General features: G+C 40.8%; 1 protein-coding gene across 3 annotated transcripts in view; it reads right to left on the reverse strand.

The window, feature by feature from the left end:
• The window catches only part of megf11 (multiple EGF-like-domains 11), a 166,173-nt gene that overhangs the window by 2,705 nt on the left and 141,246 nt on the right, over positions 1–22,222 (reverse strand). For 2 of the 3 annotated variants that reach the window (XM_072695534.1, XM_072695532.1), the window contains 9 exons: positions 14,299–14,427; positions 12,680–12,808; positions 11,646–11,774; positions 11,377–11,505; positions 10,003–10,236; positions 8,648–8,766; positions 8,498–8,552; positions 5,187–5,246; positions 2,317–2,526 (listed from right to left, as the gene is read on the reverse strand). In XM_072695534.1, coding sequence (XP_072551635.1) covers positions 2,317–2,526; positions 5,187–5,246; positions 8,498–8,552; positions 8,648–8,766; positions 10,003–10,236; positions 11,377–11,505; positions 11,646–11,774; positions 12,680–12,808; positions 14,299–14,427 — 1,194 coding nt within the window. The remainder of the gene's footprint in view (positions 1–2,316; positions 2,527–5,186; positions 5,247–8,497; positions 8,553–8,647; positions 8,767–10,002; positions 10,237–11,376; positions 11,506–11,645; positions 11,775–12,679; positions 12,809–14,298; positions 14,428–22,222) is intronic. The other variant, XM_072695535.1, reaches the window with a different exon arrangement.

Genomic DNA, 22,222 nt, shown 5'->3' on the forward strand with positions numbered 1-22,222 from the left:
AGTGTGTGTGTGTGTGTTATATATATATATATATATATATATATATATATATATATATATATATATATATATATATACACATTCACTCATACCAGCACAACACACACCACCGCCACCATCACTGCAGAACTGAGAATGACCCACCATCCAAAAAACTTTCTGCTCTGAGGTGGTCATATGGGGTCCTAACCATTGAGGAACAGGATAAAAGGAAGGCTACGATGCAGAGACACAGATGGACTACAGTCTGCAATTATAGAACATAGTGCAACTGCAAAGTGCTGCTATATGGTGAGTGGAGCTGATATAATGGACAAGCAGTGTACAAACAAGGAGGTGGTGTTAGTATTACTGAAATTTGCATGACCTGGCCTTTCCTGATGAGGACTGTGAATAGGCCACAGCCCTAACAAGCTAATTAAGGTCCTTGTAAAAGTCATCTGAAAGCTTTTGCATCATGCACCTTTCTTTTTTTTCATTCTGAAATGGTACAAAAACACATCAGTCTTCCTAAATATGTTAAAAGAATACTTAATCTGGTTTCATGTTACAACTTTATGCATATTGGAGTTCCTCTTTTAGTCACTTTATTGTAGTGTTTTAAACACACACCACAGTTCTATGTTTATGGAATCTTCATGTACCAACTATTATATACCAGTATTTGTTTCAAATACTACATTTTAAACAAATACATACTTTGAATACACATATTTAAAATGTACAGTCAATTATAAAAAGAAAGTAAATTTGTTTAATAATTAATATGGGCAACTAAAAAGACAGTGTCTGTCTTAACGATTATTATGTAATGCATTAATTCCTACAGTGCACTCCTAAGCCCACTTACACAGTTTATTACATTTCTATTGCATGTGTCAATAGATTTTGTACAGAAGTCTCACGTCTATGAGATACGCAGGACCACAGCCTGGGTCGGGTTAAAAGCAATAACAGAGATATCTACTCTTGGCTTAAATTACTGTATGTTTTAATCCTTTATTGCATGTTTCAAGCCTTGCTGGCTGTGGTGATGATGAGGCCTTGACCAAATACTTATAAAATGCCAGACATCACACTTAAAGTAATCTAATGTAGGTAAAACACTTCAGAGTTTGCACTTCACCTCCACAAGAGTCATCTTTACAAATACTGAAGTGCTCTCACATGGCGGTAAGTTTCCCATTTAGACTTCTCTTCTTTGCCCTTTGCCATAAGTGCATAACTGATGTACATAAACAGGTTACATAAAATCTGGATGATTAAGCTTACCCTGGTGGCTACATAACCCACACTTCTATTTACAAGGATATCTGTAGATTTGTGAAAATAAAATAAATAAATGAATAAATAAATAAAGCAACTTAAAAAATTTTTTTAAAAAAAAGCTTTGATTAGTCAACTAGCCTTAGTGGCTCTTTATTTACATTAATGACAAATTTGCTTTCTTAAAAGATCCTAAAGGCTTATGTTGTTCAGATGATTTATTCACCATTTTCTTATTATTAGGCTTATTAGGAACACAAGTGGAATTAAAGGGGGTACAAGGGGGTCTATTTATTTTTATTTTTTCCACATTTTCCAAATTAGAAAGTAAATAAAGTATAACTTGATAATGTAAAACATGATGTATCAATTCATTTCTGAACTAATACATTTCTTATTATTATTTTGTATTTGTATGTGGTGTAAAGGTTGGGAATTGAGGGGCATTACAGTGTTTACTTTGAACGACACATCAACATTGTTTATCATAATACTTGTTGTTACTTGTTATTACTATTTCACAATATTTCACATGTCCAAAAGTATCCAGACACCCCTTTTAATTGATGAATGGAGCTACTTCAAGGTTCACCTATCGGTGACACAGGTGTTCTACTTAGCTCGTACTATGGTACTACTAACAGAAAGTAGCCACAAATGAGTCTAAGGTAACTATACCCAATGCCATGCGTTGGTTTAGAGGAGTATAATGGCCACCAGCACTGGGCTGTAGAGCAGTGGAATTGGGAGTTCTCCAGGGGTTAGTTGCAGTGGCATTTGTGATGCAGAACAATTCAACCAACATCAGTACCTGGCCATACTAATGTTCAGTGGAATCCTCATGTTAATGTTCCAGTATCTAGTATAAAACCTTCCCATAAGAGTAGAGGTTGTTACTGTTGTTACTACAAACCACAGACCACCACATTCTGCTTAATCTTAAGTGTGGATAAAACAGTATGCAAACAAAGTTTACCACTAGCACTGAAGTCTGTTTCTGAATCTACCCCTGTGATGGCCTCCTGAGGCCTTTCCCCACCACACACTCACCCACGTCATAGACATTCCTGCTTGCAGAGGTGAGAGTGGTGCTGGTGCTGGAGCAGAATGACAGATCCCTGTGTGCAGGAGACTTCATCTCTACGTAGCTGCTTTCTGTGTGCTTGCAGGCCATGCCCGGCGGGTCCCGGATGGTGGCGTAAGGGTTCTCACTGTTCAGAGAGCAGGAGCTGGAGCTGCACATGGATGTCTTGATGTAGTCTGCAGATATCAAATAAACAATATAAACTGTAAGCCACAGGATGTTCCAACAACGGTGCTGGACTTCATATAAGCTCTAGCAGCAGCACACTCAAGAGGAGAGTCCTGACAGAATCCAGGGGGAGGATTGCATTACACTCTGGAACACGTATTCCTGCACACTTTCTGCAGCAAAAGCAGGGTCAGGGACAAAGTGCTGACTTAGACAGCATCTGCAACACAGTGGGTGTGCGTTACAAATAACTGTTTATGGCAAAGCTTATAGCTATACTGATCTGTTCCAGGTTGTGGATAAACACATTAGAAGTGTTAGCAGTAGGGAGGGAAAGCAAATTCAGTACATAGAAAAGCAGCAAGGTTATGTTAAACTGAGTCGCTATTCAATGGGTACAACCTTCTACCTACTACTCATCATTTTATCTGGAATGGGATGAACCTATTCCAGTCCAGATTTTGTAATTTGTGGTTGTTTTGAAATGAATTGAATCCAGATTTTAGTCCAGATTTTGTAATTAGTGGCAGTTTTGACATAAATCGAATCCATAATCCAGTCCAGAATTTTGTAATTACTGATACTTTGAACATGGAATGAGCCCAGATACCAGTCCGGGACTTTGTTTTAACATGGGGTGGCCAATCAGTTACATAAACAATTCAACTATCAGTGATTACAAAATCCAGGACTATGACGACCACTGCTCTAGTTTTACCTCACTGGTCAGTTTGTGACCACAAGAGCACTGTCTGCTGGATGCTTTTGCTGGTGGTCTATTCAAAACCCAGAGGTGATACTGAGATTTGTGCTGTATCTGATACACAGTGCAAAACACTCCAAGGTGCCATTATTATGCTGCCGTCACTGCTGTGCTGAGAAAGGTCCATTACCCAAATAATATCTGTTTAGTGGTGTTCCTAATGTGGTTACAATGATGCATGGGTTGGAGTGTGGTTGATTACCTAAGCAGAAAGAGATACAGAACCACAGGCAGTAATTGTGTCCTATATAGTGTACCCATATGGTAGGTGTACCTGATTAAATAGGGGCAGTTGGGGCAGTGGTGGCTCAGCGGTTAGAGCGCCGGGATATCGATAACAGGGTTGTGGGTTTGATTCCCGGGCTCGGCAAGCTGCCACTGTTGGGCCCTTGAGCAAGGCCCTTTACCCTCTCTGCTCCCCGGGCGCTGGAGTTGGCTGCCCACCGCTCTGGGTGTGTGTGTGTGTGTGTGTTCGCTACCAGATGGGTTAAATGTGGAGGACACATTTCGCTGTACAGTGACAAATATGTGCACCTTTACCTTTAAATAGCCCATACGTGAAGGTGCATTGTAGGTATAAATACTACCTGATAACTAACTGGTAATACATTTATAATACTTAAGATGATTTGGAGGCTGTTGGCAAAATTGACCCATGCACAGTCATGTGAAAAACACAAAGTACAGCCTCTTTAAATTCTTTGAAACAACACACCCAGCAGATTTCACAGTGTCATTATTTATTTCACAAAAAACTAAGCCAAAATGCAGAGGCAGTGTATGAAAAATTAAGGACACCCTACCTGCTTCTGTAGAAATTAAGAGAGTAGGTAACATCTAGTGCTGCTAATCACCAGTAAGTGTAACCACCTCTATAAATGCAGCAGTATTGTCGGTTTGCTGGTCTGGAGCATTGAGGTGTGTGTTAACACTAGGCCAAGTAGAAAAGAGATAAGCAGTTAAGGTCAGACTGTTTGCAGTTGGGTCTTGATTAGCAGCCACAGCACCTGGGCACCTTGCACTCACTGTGTAGAACGTGAACTTCTTGAGTCAGATGTGAGATCATCTATCCAACAGCTACTGCTTAGCCCCAATTGGGTCATGCAACAGGACAATGATCCCAAGCACACCAGCAAATCTACAGAATCAAGGTGTTGCAATGACTCAGTCAAAAGCCAGACCTCAACCCAATGCATAAATGCAGCTGTGCATAAACAAACGTTCATAAACATAGTACTTAGCTTTTCCCACATGGCTTTTTATTTTTGTTAAATAAATAATGACAGTGGATCCTGTTGTGTGTTGTTCATCCAAGATTGCATTTACATAATTTTAAGACCTGCTTAGGACCAGACCAGATGGCTTGAAACGTAAACCCCTAGAATTCAAAGGGTGTACTTTGCTTTTTCACATGACTGTATGTGAAAAGTTCAGGACTAGATTAGTATTACTGCTGCAGCAGAGGTGGCTGGAAACTTTTGAAAGCTTCTCCACTGATCCAAGCTGATCCAGTCTAACCCACGGCAGCTCTCTTTTTTCAGGCTGTTTACATCTGAACCGAGCCAACACTGGACCTGAGAGATCAATTTAAGAAGGCGGGTGTGTGAGCTCCAGTGTGTGTGTGTCTGGAGAGCGAGGCTCCGGAGAGGCCAGGGATTCACATTAATCACAGACACTGAGACACACACAGGCAGAGAGGGCTAAGGGCTTCAGGCCTTAAGTGGATGCTGTGGGCTGTCAGGAAGCATGGTGGTCTCAATGTAACTGACCACCAAAAAGGTCAAGCGGCAGGAAGCTAGACAACATACTGCGTAGTTTTCCATTGTCCTGTTGAATGGCTGGGTTAGGGGCGTTAGAAACCTAATAGCCTGTTCAATGTATATCCACACATTCTGGGGTCATTACCTTTAGCCACTCGAGTGGTTTTGTTGTCCCGCAGTGTTAGCGTGTCCTCTCGTGACACACCTAAAAAAATCGTAAAATAAGTAACAATAACATCACAAATAAGAGAAGAACTTCAAACTTCAACGGCACACTTTCAGAGCTAACTGGGAAGTATGATACAATCTTGTGTAACTGACAGTAAAAGAATAAGAGAAGGCAACCCAAAGGTCTTTAAAGGCAGCACTGTAATCAGCATAGTCCTGACAAGTGCTTAGTTTCTGCACAGTTTCTTATAAAAGACTTGGGCAAGCTTAAGGGGAATGCCAAGCTGAACTATAAGGCATCATCATTTACAAGTAGCTGCGTTTCTGATCCAAGCAGAATTCACCATTTTTACCTGTGGCACAAGTGCTGATGCATACACTCAGCAAGAGATTGTTGATGTGTGTAGCTAATGTTGTTACTGAAGTGCTTGTTTGTGGAACTGTCCTATATGTGTATATTACTTCATCTCGGCCTATTCACTGCAGCTGCATTTTCCCTATGGTTGCTACATTCTTCAGGCCGGCCAGGATGGTGTTTATTACACTTAGGGAAAAAACAGTGAGGATCATATAGCAGGCTATAACACAGTATGGTCCCATAGGCAAAATTAACTTTGGCTGCAACATGAGAGCTCAGTCGTATCGTATTGGGAGAATGTATTAAAAGGCACCCACGAATGGAAAACTGTATTTACCTTGGCATAGATGAATAATGGGAGTTACATACACCCAGCCCACTAGAAAAAGCCCCTACAGCCCTACAGCTCTGACACAAATGTAAAATGGTCATTTCAGGTAGAAAATGGTTTGGTTAAAATGTTTTTTGTCAGTTTTCTGAGACAAGCAGCATGTCACTGCCAGACTCTACTAGTTAACGGAAAAAGGTTACTACTCGAACCAGGCCTTGTGATTGCACGCTATTGTCCATGGAAGAGCGATTGTTAACCAAACAACATGTAACAAGAGAAGAAACAACAGAGGACAACTGCACTATCTAGTAAGTAAAACACGTGTTTTTCTTACAGTGCTAAAAACAAAGCAATGCTGTGGTATACTATGCTATGCTAGGCTGTGCTATGCTATGTGGCCCCTGTGAGTGGTTAAAGGTGACATAAACCAGCCAACAACAGAATAGCTAATTTTTGTAAAAGGATAACCAGTGCTTGTCTTTGTTAATTAAAATAACAGGGTTGTAAATAGGCCTCTAAAACCTCATCTGACCCTTTTTCACCACATCCAAAGTCACATTTTTACCATTTATACTTTACAGAGCAAAAACGCACTTTATGTCACTTTTTAAAAGAAGGGTGGAAAGGCGTGTAACTGAATCTTAAAATCTATTAGTGTTTTAGCTAATATACAGTTCTCGTATCAGTTTTATCTCTTTCTTTTTACAGAAATTGCTTTACCTTGTGGACAATCATGCAGAAAGGTTTTCAGGACTTCAAATACTGTGTTGAATCTTAATAAATAAACTTTACATAAGAAGAAAGCGAGTGATTAAAGCTAACCTGGCTATAATTTCTTCAGCTAGCTAACTGCACAACATGCCAGAAGGACATGGAGAGGGCAGTAACACGGTTAGTAACGGTTAGTAAAATAATCATGCTGCCAACAATATCTGTTTAGTGGTGTTCCTAATGTGGTTACAATGATGCATGGGTTAGAGTGTGGTTGATTACCTATGCAGCAAAAGATGAGCTACAGGCATAATTGTGTCCTATATAGTGTACCTATACGGTGAACCTGAATAAATGGCCTTGTGACGGCGCAATACTGTCCATGGAGGAGTATGTCAAACTCTGTGAGCAAGAAAGCTAAAGGTGGGAAAGCGAGCGACTGCTAAAAACTAATCTGGTTAGTAAAATAATCACAGTGTTCTTGCTACAGTGCTAAAAAAAAATAAATGCAATGGCATGCTATGCTAGGCTGTGCTATGTGGCTCCTGGAGTCTTTTCAGTGTGTTTCAGCCAAAATAACAGGGTTGTAAAGGGGTCACATACCTACAATTTATACATCAAGTAGAAATTACTATACTGAATAAACGCATTCTACAGAACCTTTTAAAGGAAAGGTGTGTAACTGAATCCTAGAATCTGATAATCTTTATAATATACAGTTATAATTCCTCACTTTTAAGATGCCTTTATCTTTCTTAACTGTAGTGGCCACCCATGTACAAAGGTTTCCAGACCTTCAAAGTAATGTCAAGAATCTTTCGAAATAAACTCCACTGCACTTAACATTAGCTGGATTTCCTTCTGATAAAGTTCTATGTGTATTTGCATAGCTTCCCGCTTTCAGTGTAAATAGGCTCTGTGAGAACATGATAGCACACTGGTTATCAACCATTTGCACAGCTCTAAAGCGCCCTTAGTTTATCCTTGCTTTGCAATTTACAGCTTGGCAATAAAAGAGAAGACGTTTTATTTGCAGGAGGCTTCAGTGTGCATACTTTACATAATTCCTTAAGTGGGTAAATACAGATCTCAGGACGTCAGTGCCAATAGGACTTGATTAGAAAAAACGTAGAGGCTATACTTATTCTATTTTACCACAGAGTTCCTTTTGAATACTGTGATCTTTCATGAAACCTGTGCTGTAGAGAAAATTATGCCATGTTTCACTGCTGTCAGGTGACCGCCTCCCCTGCCTGAACTTGTGGTCTCGGGTCGTGTAATCTTAGTTCCTCTGTGGGCGGGGTGCTGAAGCTGATGGAAATACCCAACCCTGAGCTCAAATCCCCACCGGCCTCGTATGTGCTGCGGCAGCCTTATCATCCGGGCTGCACTCGGACATAATGGGGAGAGGAGCCTCGGGAGGAGGGGTGCGAAACTAATGAACTCCCTTCTCTCCCCTGCACACAGTGACCCTGGGTAATGTAGGCTGAGTAGGACTTTTTTGGTTTGTGTGTGAGCGAGTACCTACAGAGAGGACCTATTAAAACCACAGCAGGGGAGGTCACATGCGAGTGCCGGAAGCTTGTATTAGTGCAAAACACTTGCCATCAGCATTTGCTGCTGTTTAGCGGAGGATGGCCGGCCCTCACACCACGTCTGTAGTGCCTGGAGAGCAGCTAGCACACGTAGCGACACAGAAAACTCATTTCATTCTTCAATACGTTTCTGTTTGGCTTGCGTTGGGGGAGGTGGTGGTGTAGGTTTGAGGTAAAATGCTAACACAGTTTGCTTTGAATTTATACAAGCACTTCAGGACGTATTACACACTTATGCCATATTAAGAGCAGGGATGGAGAGGAGAGAGAGATGAGACAGTATGGACACTCACCAAGGTCATTCAGATTGCAGTACGCTCTCCATTCGGAGCTGTTCCTGTCTCCTTTCTGTGCAAAATCAATAGACAAAAAAATAAAATTTACATTCAAGGTTTGTTCAACTATGAAAAGGTCATGGGTAGTTGAAGTGTGTGTGTGTTTACCTTCAGAGTGAGTGTGCCATCCAGGTTGTTGGTGTTGGAGGAGGGCCCGGTACACTGGGCCACGGTGTGGTAGCTGGGGTTGGAGAAGCACTGGCCACTGCTACTGCTTTGAGATGTATCTGTAAGGCAGAGAGATGGACCAGTTGCCAGCAACAGTATCTATATTGTACCTCCAGTGCCATGAAAAGTATTTACTCCCCTAGGGGCGCGGTGTGGGGAGAAAAAAAGCCTGTGACTGGCAGGGGCCCTAAACATCTTTAGTAATTGAATATTTTGGCAGAATAGTAAGAGTTGTGGGGCCCAGTGCATCTTTTGATGGGGTGCAAAATCCCTGACAGCGCCCCTGTGCTCCCCTCCTGAAACACTACTGAAAAAAAGCGTATCTTATAAATCTTAAGATTTATCTTATTTTTCTCAAAACCTATATTAATCATGTAAAACAATATTTGTCTTATATATACAATATGTGTAACTTAACAGTTGGTTGTGGCACCTTTGGCAACAACAACAACAACAAAGTTGTTCCTGTAACTGCAATGGTTCCTATATACCTTCATATCGCTGTGGGTAAATTTTTGTAGCAATTGTCAAATTGCTTTAAATTAAGCATTAACCTAAAACAGCCTGCTGTAACACATCTATTGCTATGCAAAAGAGCTGGACAACATGATGATATAAAAAAAAAACTATTTCGTTATTGTGGTACATCAAATGCTTTTCTAAGCATATCAAGATGTGGTCAGAGCTTAAAGAACACTGATCTACTGCACATTTCACTGCAAAAAGAGTGTGATTCTGAATAAAAATCACTGTAATCAGTATGGAAGAGTGTTTCAACAGTAGTTTTTAAGAATCCGTTTCAGATAACATACTGAGGTGCTTAAAACCGTAGCTAATGAGTCTGACACAAGATAGATGTACAAAAACTAGCAACTCAGTGTACACCTCCAAAATTACCCAGAGTTACTAAGAGGCTACACATCTAAGCAGTAACTATCCTTCCGCTCTGTCATTGCCCTGTCGCTGAGGATAAAATGCCACTCTTGCAAAATGCAAAATCCAATCTTGCACCAGGCACAAAGACTGAGTTGTGATGCATAGCGCAACAGACCCGGCACCACATCGACAAAAAGAAAGGCCTTGATATCATTTGCACAGTGAAGACGGAGTAAAAGTCCTGAGGCTGAGTTAATGAAACTTCATGCAACATTCACAACAGTGCGGTGCAAGATTCCTCAGCCTAGCTAATGATCAAAGCAGGTAAAGCGAGGCACGGTGAGGGGGTGGCAGGGGTGTGTGGATGTATTCTGATGAGTAGAGCGTTATTGGGCTGTTGCCTCAGTGGGGTTTCTCACCGGAGAGCGAGTAGTCGGTGTTGGTTATACGCAGGGCAGGCGTGTAGGACACGCTGGGCATGTCTTGACCCTTGTCCCGCTGCCGCTGTCTGTACCAAACAAACAGGCTGAGCATGGCCATGATGATGAGGAGAAGGAAGATGATGCCCATGACTGCACCAGCTGACTGGCGCTCAGAGGTCAGGGCCGGGCTGATCTTGGTGTAGGGATTGAGCTCCTCCATCATTAGGGCAGCTGAGACACACACATACACACACACACACACACCCACACACACATACATACATACATATACAGTTATGCCTGGAATGTGTTTAATATAAGCATGTACTTTCAATTTATTATACACTTTCCTTCTACAGAACTGTGCAAAGGTTTTAGGTACCTCCTTATCTGGAGTTCTTCAAACTAGTTCACAAGATATCTGCTTTCTTTAAAATGAGAAATTCTTGTTACTTTTTTACACTATTTATGTTTGCTTTCATTTGTGATTTGAAGTTTTTCCAAGCAAAAACACTCTTATTACTGAGTTTTATATAATGTCAAGTCAAACATGACTTGATTATGTATTTTAACAAGTATATCTATTATTTTTATGCATTATGTAGGTGTACAGTTACTGACTGTTGTACACCTGTTGCAATATGTAATTGTCTTTGCAATAATTTTTTAATATTAATCTACCACGTGACATTTACATTTATGGCTTTAAGCAAACACTCTTATCCAGAGCGTTCTACAAAAGTGCTTAATCATTCACTCAGAATATCCAACGTTAATGGCAACAGATCCCTAATTTAAGATACTTTGAGCCATGACCCTGCCAGAAATATGTACCCAATAACCCAAATGTATATAAACTTTAATATATATTAGTGCTGTATTGATTGCTCTTGAAAGTGCAAATTACATTTCTGTACACATCTGTAGGAAGGGCTCAGGAGCAAGAAATGGTAATTCTCCATAGTGCTGATTTAAGCCTAGTCCATATGTCTTATATGTCATATATCTTTTTATAAGTTTTTAATGTTTTAAATAATTGCATGAAGTAGATACTTTTGCATTTTTCAGAAGAAATTTGTGTAAAATTCTGTAATATTACTCTACCGCCTCATTCCACATGCTTCTTTTACTCTAGATGCAGCTTCTGTATCCTTCTGATTGTCAAGAAAAGCACATTTAGAAGCGTTCATGAGGGGGCGCTCAAGTCGTGATTTACATTTATGGCAGTGCAGTATCAGTGAATTTCACTCCCTGACTGTAGGGGGAGGCCAAGACCAAAATACAATAACAATATACAATTTTTAAAAAATATTTCATTATTATTGTCACGCTGTCATGTTTTGCAATGTAAGAGAGTCATTAAGTGCTTACCCTGGTCACAGCGAATCCCTTTGTATCCTGGGCTGCAGTAGCAGGTTCCAGTCACATAGTCACAGGTGGCGTTGTTCATGCACTCACACAGCTGCTGACAGCCATAGCCAAATGTCCCAGGAGGACACTCTGCAGAAAAAGCAACACACACACACACATACACACAGCTAAGGCATTGTGGTTCTGGATTATTTATCACAAAAGTACCATCAACTTTGCATAACATGGTGACACTACAAATTCCCTAACAGGAAGTAAGTGGCTCTCACTTTGCTCACAGCTGGCCCCAATGAAGCCAGTGCGACAGGCACACTGGCCAGTGATGTGGTCACAGTCCGCACCGTTCTGACAGCGGCACACTTCAGCACAGTCTCGCCCATAGAAGCCTGAGGGGCAGCCTGTGCAAGAAGAAGAAGAGACGCAGGGAAAGAAAGAGCAAAATGTAGCACTTTCACAACTTTCACAACATACAACAACAGGAAACATCCCATACATGGATTACATCTGGTCACTAAGTATTACACTAACAATGTCAGTGGTAGGTATCCATTTAAACCCATTTTGGAGACTGAGCTTAGGCCTAATTAGGGTCTGAGTAACTGGCCTGCAAGTTTACTGACTTCATCAACAGACATCTGAGCCATGGGATGGGCTACATTATCAAAGCCAGTGTAACCAGATGACACAAAAAGAGTGCAATTATTTAACGTCAATTTAAGCAAGTGGGTTAATTACACCGCATTAGAGGAGCAGTCCTTTCCACTGCTTAGACGTACCCTTTCGTACATAGTTCACACAGTAAGGACACTAAGCTAATGAGCCCATTGGAGCACAACATTGCAGCAAAACACAAACTGATTTCATCATCCTTTGAATAAAATGGAGCATGCACCAGTGCTGATATGAAAAATGAATGAAAACACAGTGAAAACAAAAGAGTTTTTTTAATCAGGATTGTATAAATGATTGATTTAATGACCATGGGTGACAGATTACTGGCGAACGAGAGGCCGTAGTAAGGACAGTTGTCTGCACCATCTGGACGCTGTTGGAATATTTACAGAGACATGGCAGTTTGTAATGAGATTTGGGATTCGTATGAAAAATACTTCTTCAATTCAGGGCTGTTCTGTTCATGAGATGACTATAAAAGGATGCTCATTTACTTCTGCTTTGCATTTGCATCTCCTACTGTGATTCCACTACAAGGTGTGTCCAGCAGGTGTCACTGTTTGACTGTGAGCTGTGTGTAATGTTGGCTTGTTCGGCTGTGTATGTGTGTGTGTGTGTGTGTAAGACTCACGCTGTGTGCAGTAGAGGCCGGTCCAGCCAGGGCTGCACCTGCACTCTCCATCGTAGGGACTACACTGGGCTCCGTTGTGACAGTTACATGAGTTCAGGCAGTCAGGGCCCCATTGCCCTATAGGACATGCTGCAAATGCCAGAGACACTGTCAAATGAAGGCTCTCTCTCACACACACACAAACAAACACACACACAAATGCACAAAGTACTTACAGTCATCATACACTTAAAGTAAGGATTAATATTCTCACTGTCACTCAAAAACCTAGAATCTCCAAAACAGGTAACTTTACAATGTAAGTTAATAAAAAAGATTTTATTCCAAGTAATTTTGGTGCATTTCTATTGGTCCATTTTTCATGAAATTCTGAGACAATGTAAAGATCAGATTCAAATTCTGTTGCAGCAATTATTTTAGTGACATTTCTGCCCCAAAATAACAGCTTTGAAATCACTGTGATGCTCCTTTTACTTATGTGAGAATAGAGGCTGCATTATTGACACTCTGGGCTTGGCATGCTGCACTACATAACTTTGGTAAAGCGGAAATGACTCTGTAAACTGTGTAACGCTGCATAACCTAAGTCATATTTGTGTAAACTGCTGTAATATTATTCTACCACGTTAGGCCATGCTTCTATGCAGTTCATGCAGTCACATGCTTCTTTCACTTTCAGTGATGGTTCTGTATCTCACAGCTCATCCAGAAATGCATGTGTAAAGTGTGTCCTTTAGGGGTGGCTCAAAGCATCAATTCCACTTACTAAATGCAGAGGGGGCCCAGTTGTTTTGTTCGTTGTGTCAAAGCACACACGATTTCCCTACATCTAAGAGTATCTAAGGGTAGCATTACAGAATGTGTATAAAACACTGAATGCCGGCATGACATTGACTCTAACACTGCCAAGGTAGGATGTAAATCCCACACTGGAAATCAGAATCATGCATGAATCCTACCTGTTCTGCACCAGAGATTCAACCTAACCATGTTTGGTTGTACTGTACAGCCCTGTATTAGTATAATGACAGTTATAAAGTTGAACTGAATTGAATTGAATTAAATTAAACTGAATTATGGACAATTGATTTAAACTTAATGTGATATGTGCTGCAAGCCAAGAGAAATACCAACAAGTCATGTTTTCACTTTTCAATACAATGAATGAAACTGTCACTGAAAGAAATATTCTTCACTTGAGCATCTTTTCACCTCCGCATAAATAAAGGGCTAGCCGCTGCCTCCAGTAGTGGGCTATAAATTCTGCAAGGCATTGTGGCTCTTGCCTCGGTTTCATATCTCTACGCTGGAGCTGTGTAAATCATTGAAAGTGGGCTAGGAGGTAATTTATGAAGGAAATGGTTGGTTTCCATCAGCGGTGCTTGTGGGTCATTTTGGAAAGAAATATGGCCGTGACGATGATTTACAGACCGGCATGACGTGAGGTGGACATAAGTGGGAAGGCATAACAGAGCGAGAAAGAGAGAAAGCTAATGAGGAAAAAAAGACAATGAGAGTGAGAGAAAGCCAGATAGACAGAGGCAGAGGAGGCAAGAAGGGAGAGAGAGCGGGAGAAAGACAAGGATGCTGAGAGAAATTCATAGTTAATTTATTCATACCCTGTGAACAGTCATCTCCAATCCAGCCAGGGAAGCACTGGCAGGAGCCATCGATGGGGTTGCAGGTGCCGTTGTTGGTGCAGAAACACAGCTCAGCACAGGCCTTCCCATACCTTCCGCTGGGACACACTGCAAAAATACCAAACACAGCTTACTCAAACACATGACCGCAGTTAAAACTTCACTTCCCTACAACATGACACTGCCCACTGCTGAGAGTGTAGGACAGGACAGAGCAGGACAGGATACTTTATTTGTCCCCTAATGGAAATTTGACTTGGACATAAAAGTGGCCGCATAAAAAATATACAGCCCTGGGATGGTCACAGGCTATGGCACGGTGATATAAGAAATCATTATCACCATATTTTCTTGTTAAATGATCAGGATTACCTAGTACATAGCCACCTGTATTTGGCAAACATTTTTAAATCAAATTGAAGTCAACTGGAATTATTACCTCTCATGGAACAGCATCAGTCATTGCCAATATCTGATTCGATTGCTTACCACGCAGACACTTACTGCACATCCACAAATCAACACACTGAAGGGACTATATTGGTGACGCCCAGGGAGCAGCCTTGCTCAAGGGCCCAACAGTGGCAGCTTGCCGAGCCTGGGTGGTAAACCCACAGCCCTGTTATCAATAGTCCGGTGCGCTAACATCTGAGCCACCACTGCCCCTGGTTTAAGCTGTGATTAAGAGGATCAGGATTAGGTTGAGGTTAGGAGGATTAGGGCCAGTCTTAGATTTTGGGTTAATATTAAGATTAGGTCTAGGGCCAGGATGAGGGTTAGGATTCGGTTCTGGGTTGAGGGTAAGGTTAGGATTAGGACCAGGGTTAGGGTTAGGATTTGGGTAAGGCTGAACATCTTCAAGATATTTAACTTAATGTATCCAGATGCTTCACTACTGACACTGCACTGATATGTTGAAGATATGTTACTGACATTGTGTTGAGATTTTATTAATCATCTAATAATAAAAGGACCACTCCAAATAAAGTATTACCCACATATCTTAAATGAACTTCAAGGAAACTCAATAAATTGTAGGCTTTAGGCCCTTTAATTGCTACATTATACAACATACAACTGCACGCAAAGGAAAACACCCACAATTATACAAGTGAACTCACAATTACAGACAACCAGATTCTAATTATACTAATAACACACATACAGTACATGTTCAGTTCATGTCTTTTATTGAGCACATTAAGTAAACATTCGCAGTGCAGGCTAGAAAGAGTAAGCGAACCCTTAAATGTAATACCAGGTAGAGCATATAGAATTCACTTATTTATATAGCCGCAATTACCTCCACCTAACGTTTCCTGTTGCAGTAAATAAGATTTGCACAATGTTGAGAAAAAAATTTGGACCATTCCTCTCTGCAAATGTGCCTCAGTTCATCAATATTTCTGGGACGCCTTGCGTGCCCAGCCTGTTAAACCCATCACTCTCACTGCTATACTAACCTGTCTATCTGTCTGAAACTGTAATTTGAGAGATAAGTTGCCAAACCAAGACGAGGTTCTGAACCTCACACTGTGAAGTTTCTGTGAACTTTGTGCCAAGCATAGCAAGCATGATGTCATTGTATCTTCATTTGTTTGCCATTTTAACCTTGCTTTTTTAACTGCTTGACTGGGCAGATGATCTTTACATTGTGTCAAAATATTAGGATGTATAGACTAATAGACCAATCATGTGCTCCAAAATAACTCTGTAGAGATTTTTTTGCACCAGTGAAACAAATCTAGCGTTCATCTGGGTTTAACTTAACTCGTGACATTTCCAGAGCCAGAGCATTTGCAATGCAAGACACTGGAATGAAGGGGCCGTGTGAACAGTAGCCATGTGGCATTGTTTCATAAGGCTTCAGAGCAGAGCATGCACATCTATCAGCGCCCCCGTTTATCCATCTGTGCCACCTCTACTTGCCGTGCGCAAGAACAAGGACGACTGATGTGCCACGGAATTAAAATAGCGCTTGTGTACATTTTTAATAAAACGAATATTTCAGCCGCCTTCTGACACTCTACTCAATTAGAGATTTCATTTCAGATTAAAGTTCCATCAGGTCTTTTTTTTTCTTGTACCCTTCTACTCCTGGTTTGGGGGAGGAGAGAGAGCAGGGGGAGATGGGCAGGAGAGAGAGAATTCAATCAGGTACATACAATGGGGTCTTCGCCCCTTCACCAAAGACAAGGAGAGACCCCAGCAACGGGTAAACAGCCACCTTTGCCATGTGGGAAAAATGGGACGGCACAATGGAATCAGATAAGGTGTCTGCCTTTAAAGAAAAGTTGAAATTAAATCTTTGTGACAGCGGCTTATTTTAATAATCATATCTCCACAGTCCTCCTCTCCCCTTGAGGAAAGGGCTCTTTCAACTCCCTCAAAGCAGGTTCTTATTAGCCAGAGGGAGCTTCGCTGCTCCTTTGGTTAAGGGGCACAGTCTCGACTCCACTTCTCAGCATCATTCCCTGGCCTGGCAGAGCTTCATTAGAGCTCTCCTGGACACGTGAGGGTGGACGTGGGACGGCTGAGGACTCCAACACACGGCAAACTACAGAAGGTTCCCCTGGGCCCCAGCTTTTCTTCCAGTAATGATCATCCGGACAAATTAACTCCAGTATGGTTTCTTTTCCCGACTCTATCCTTTTTCTCCTTTAACATATTAAACATTCATTCATAAGACAGCTCTGAAAGCCATGAAAGTGAATTCTATATGTGTCCACTGCCTTTCCCTAATTCATGAAAAGACTAGTTAATTATTATGAAAAGTTGTATCTATATTTCATTTAGAAGCCTACCCTCAGTTGGGTGCTGTGAGACGGGAGGTAGATGGTAAGGTTCATTAGTCTGAGCTGGAAATCTGCCTCATTGACCCAAAAGTCAACTTAAATCACTTGTGTATGTCTGTAGTACTGCTAGTTACCGCACGATCAATATTTACTCTTCCTCAGCAGCAGGAGAAGACTTAGAGGCTCTCCATTCGAACTACTGTCAATGAATCCAAATCACAGTGTGGGATAAATCATGCCAGCCTGTCCCTGTTTGGAGAGTTTTGATACAATATGTATGTATGTGATAGTACAGTACAGTTTCATGATTATTTCATTCCACTCCACTGAATTCTGAGGGTCTAAGTCATTATTAGGGATCGCAGAATCCCAAAGTGGTTCCCTGAACACAAAGCTCCAACACTGAGGGAAGAAGTTCCTGAAACAGAACTGTTAGTGTTCAGACTTGTAAGATAAAACAGACAAAATCTCTCTGCTAGTAAATTACTATTTTTTGCAGCATCAAATGTTTGCTCACTCTCTTTTGCTGTAGGAATAGCGAAATATCTATTTTAACTCAAATATATTATCTAGCCTTTCCAGCTTTACCTAGAGTATGCACAACCCAATATAAAATTGGGGCTCTCTGCAAAAAGGTAGCAAACTGTCTCTGGGGTGTTACCTTAGCTGTGACTGTGGTGGTACCCTCAAGTGTAAGTTTTCAGTACCTTTATATAGGGAACATAATTATACCATATTCATTTGCAGATGTTGCTTTGCAAAACTCAGCAGAACTGAACTCATTGAATCTACATAAAAGAACTAGTAGTAGAAGTAAATCTATTCAGTTGAACTGGATAAAGGTGCACGTGTTTGTCACTGTACTATGCACAGCGAAATGTGTCCACTGCATTTTACCCATCTGTGGTAGTGAACACACACACACACACACACACACACACACACACACACACACACACACACACACACACACACACTAGTGAACTAGGGGCACTAAGCACACACACCCATAGCAGTGGGCAGCCAACTCCAGCACCCGGAAAGCAGAGAGGGTGAAGGGCCCAACAGTGGCAGCTTGCCGAGCCTGGGTATCGAATCCACAACCCTGTCATCAATAGCCCAGAGTTCTAACCGCTGAGCCACCACTGCCCCTAGTGAATATATCCAGTAGAGTTGGACATATTGAATATACTCAATATAACTGGACTTAGTGAATCTACTCAATAGAACTGGACATACTGAATCTATTCAGTAGAACTGGACTCAGTGAATTTATTTTAATAGAACTGGACTTATTAAATCTATTCAGTAGAACTGGACTTGGTGAATCTATTCAGTAGTACTAAACCTATTGAATCTACTCAATAGAACTGGACGTACTGAATCTATTCAGTAGAACTGGACTCAGTGAATCTATTTTAATAGAACTGGACTTATTAAATCTATTCAGTAGAACTGGACTCTGTGAATCTATTCAGTAGAACTAAACCTATTGAATCTACTCAATAGAACTGGACTTATTAAATCTTTTCAGTAGAACTGGACTCGGTGAATCTATTTAGTAGAACTAAACCTATTGAATCTACTCAATAGAACTTGACGTACTAAATCTATTCAGTACAACTGGACTTAGCAAATCTATTTTAATAGAACTGGACTTATTAAATCTATTCAGTAGAACTGGACTCGGTGAATCTATTCAGTAGAACTAAACCTATTGAATCTACTCAATAGAACTGGACTTATTGAATCTATTCAGTAGAACTGGACTCAGTGAATCTATTCAGTAGAACCTGACTTCCTTAAGTTAAGTTAATTATTTACTTCACGTGAGCAGTTTTAATGTTATGGCTGATCAGTGTATTCACTAGAACTGGACTCTAACAGGGGTAGTTTTGTATGCTCACAAATAGGATCGGATTACTGTTGGAGTTACAACCTTCAAATACTAATTTGTAAAGATGCTAAAAAGCAGTAGTTACACCTTGTCTGTGTTTGGAAATATACTTAAACATTTTATTAAACCACTATTTTTAAAAGTAATGATACATTTACTTCAGTATCAGTTTAAGCCACTCTACAAACATCAGCTATTAGGCCTCTAACCCAGATATATCGAACTCTGTGGTTTCTAGCAGGCCATGGCTCTGCACACCTTAGCATTTCTTCTATTCTTTGCTAATAGGCTGACAAGCTAGATCAAGTGTGTTTAATGAGGTAAAACACTAAACTCTGCAGTGCTGAAACTCTAACCTGTGGCGAACAACATCCCAAAGCAAAATAACTTGCAGAACAATACTGGAACATTATAAGCACACACAGTATTTCTATACCTTTCACAAGCCTACTATCCATAAGCCCACTTAAGTCTAGCCGACTTCATGTAATTGGCTTATACAAGGAACATGCAGCGTCGTATGGATGAGTTGTGCTCCAGCATGCATGCTGAACAGGAGCATCACTGATTACTAATCTTTAGTGAGAAATCTATAATACAGTCCCTGAGTAACATGCTGTTTATCTGTCTCATTTGTTGCTAGGAAACCTGAGTTTCATCCCTATTAATGCGGTATCTGGTTGATCAGTAGTTCACCTGAACTATATGACCCCATCTGTCGGAGCTTGTAAGTTCACAAAGTAGGCTGGATCAAAACCTGTAAGCGAAAGCAGGAACTGGGCCATTTTGGGATGGTCAAACATTTTGGAGTATATCACCAAAGCACAAAAAAACACTGAGACTGGTATGACTGTTTCGATTGTCTCTCCTGATGTAGGATTACAAATACAGAGTTCAAATGCTGGAGGGGGAATTACTTATTAATAGCCTGTCAAAGACTTCATCCTTGCAAAATTGTAAAAGCATCAGAAAGGGTTGGAGACTCCTCCCCCCTAACATGAGGCGCATAAAGTTATGGTGCTCTCATTGCTTTATATTCTCTAAGGGTGTGATGCTGAATTATTGACATGACTTTTAACGATGAAACATAGCTACTTTCAGCACGACTGACATGCTTTCATGTATGCAATACAGCCAATCCAATCAAGTTACGTGTCATGCATGGCCATGGATCTGCTTAGATAATGTTCCAAGTGAGAAGCTTGGTTTGAGCCTCCTTGTGAGCTTTGTGCTGAGGATTCATTACTGCCAAGTTCCCTGGTCTGCTGTTTGGTCACAACACTCCACAGCAGGCTGCTCACCAGCCTCTAGGAAACAATAGGTAGGCGCTATCTCGGCTGATAATGTGATTGAGAAGTGACAGTAATAAGCTCAGAGCTTGAAAACAACAAGTCTGCCTGACCAATCAGTTGGAATAATGTTTTCTCACCATGTATTAGCAACGCCCAAATGCACAGACAATCTGACAGAGGTGCTAGACTGTACTTAGAGAGCTTAACAAGTGAAAGTTCACAAAACAAGTTACAAGGGCTACAAACACTGAGACATGTATGGCCTGGCGGATCAGTACATTAACACAGCTGGTTTAATCTAACACATACAGTTTAGCCTTTTGTCAGCTGTATCTAGTCTTGTACAATTTACAAATTGTATTAGCAAGCTCACGTAATTTATCATGTGTTTTACAGCATTAAAGACCTATTTCAGCATTAAAAGGCATACATATTTAGAAGATTATTATAATGAACCATGAATTGGATTTACTGAGTCTGACAGGAAATACTGACTGCACACGTTAACGTCTGTGAGAAGTATGTCTTATTTTTGCTTATAGGTGCACAGAAATGACTTGTCTTGTTCAGCCATGACACTTCTCTACTGCTTTCTCAGGCCAAATTAAATTGATTACACAGCTATTTTTGAGTTAACTCAACTTAGTTTGGTCAACTCACACTGTCAATTCTGTATCTCAGTTTGGTCAACAATGCATGTGACCGAGGTTGAGCCTCAAAAAACATTAGCAAATGTGGTGCAGCTGAAATATTTTGTAAGAGGGGGAGGCCTTCCAGTCGCAAGACTCCTGATTGTGGGGGGGGGGGGGGGGGGGGGGGCTGTGGTGTTGATGGGATTTGAACTTATGATCTTGCAAATTTTAAGATTGTCTCAAGACTGTTGCGCCACTCTAGAGCTGTGGAAGAATGTATATTTCCGTGTCTAAAAAATAATTAAAAGATAAATTTCATGTAGAGTAGTTTCACAGCTGTCTAACTGCCTGCTCAGTGTAAGAAGATCATGAGGGCTCAATACTTGATTGTCAAAAGCCTTTCAGTCTGGAAACATCATGGAGAGTCTTGGGAGGTTCTGAATAATAGATAGGAATAAACAGTAGATATTGAAGGGAATTAACACAGACTAAACATATTACAAAAGCATTTAAGCAATTCCAGCTGCAGCTTATTTACTGTTACTATTAATATACAGGTTCAGTCAAAAGTTTGGACACCTGGTTGAATGTGGACTGATCATCATCATCATCAATCAACATTTGATCCAAATGCTAAGTCATTTGGACGCTTTTGTATTAATGCTTATGTCCACCAGGTAGTTTTTTTTTTTTCATTTTTCTCTGTTTTAAGTTCAAGTCAAAAATAATGACTTATTTTCTCAATATTTTGCAAGTGCAATCACAAGCTTTTAATTAGTGCTGAACTAAGTCAGCGTTTGAATGCAACGAGCGACTCGGCTGTGCAGACACCCAGGGGAGGTTCATTCCAGGAGAGAAAGAAGTCTTGATGCTTGTCTTCTAATATGTCTTGAAGGATAGTGGGTCAAGCCAAGCTGTTCTTGAAGCTTGAAGGGCTCTTTGTTATGGACTGAGTTTTGAACATTGCCATCATGTGGGGAGGGGTTGGTCCCTTCTTGGCTTTGTAGGCCAGTGTTGGCATTGTATTTTTTGTTAACTCAAAAAATGAAACTTAGTCAGAAGTTCACATTACTCACATTGTTTAGTTCTGTATCTCAGATTGGTCAACAATATACAGTACCAGTCAAAAGTTGAATGTGTTCTGATCATTGATCATTATCTTAAATACTTGATCCAAATGCTGGGGTGACCATAGTATTGTTTAAAAAAAAAAGAGTACCCTTGGGGCAGCACGGGTATCCACCGTAGTTAGGATGTCGTGGCTTGTGGGTTTCAAGTAGGCCTAGG

The sequence above is a fragment of the Salminus brasiliensis genome, chromosome 13 (assembly GCF_030463535.1).
Source record: "Salminus brasiliensis chromosome 13, fSalBra1.hap2, whole genome shotgun sequence".
In the NCBI taxonomy this organism is placed as follows: Eukaryota; Metazoa; Chordata; class Actinopteri; order Characiformes; family Bryconidae; genus Salminus; species Salminus brasiliensis.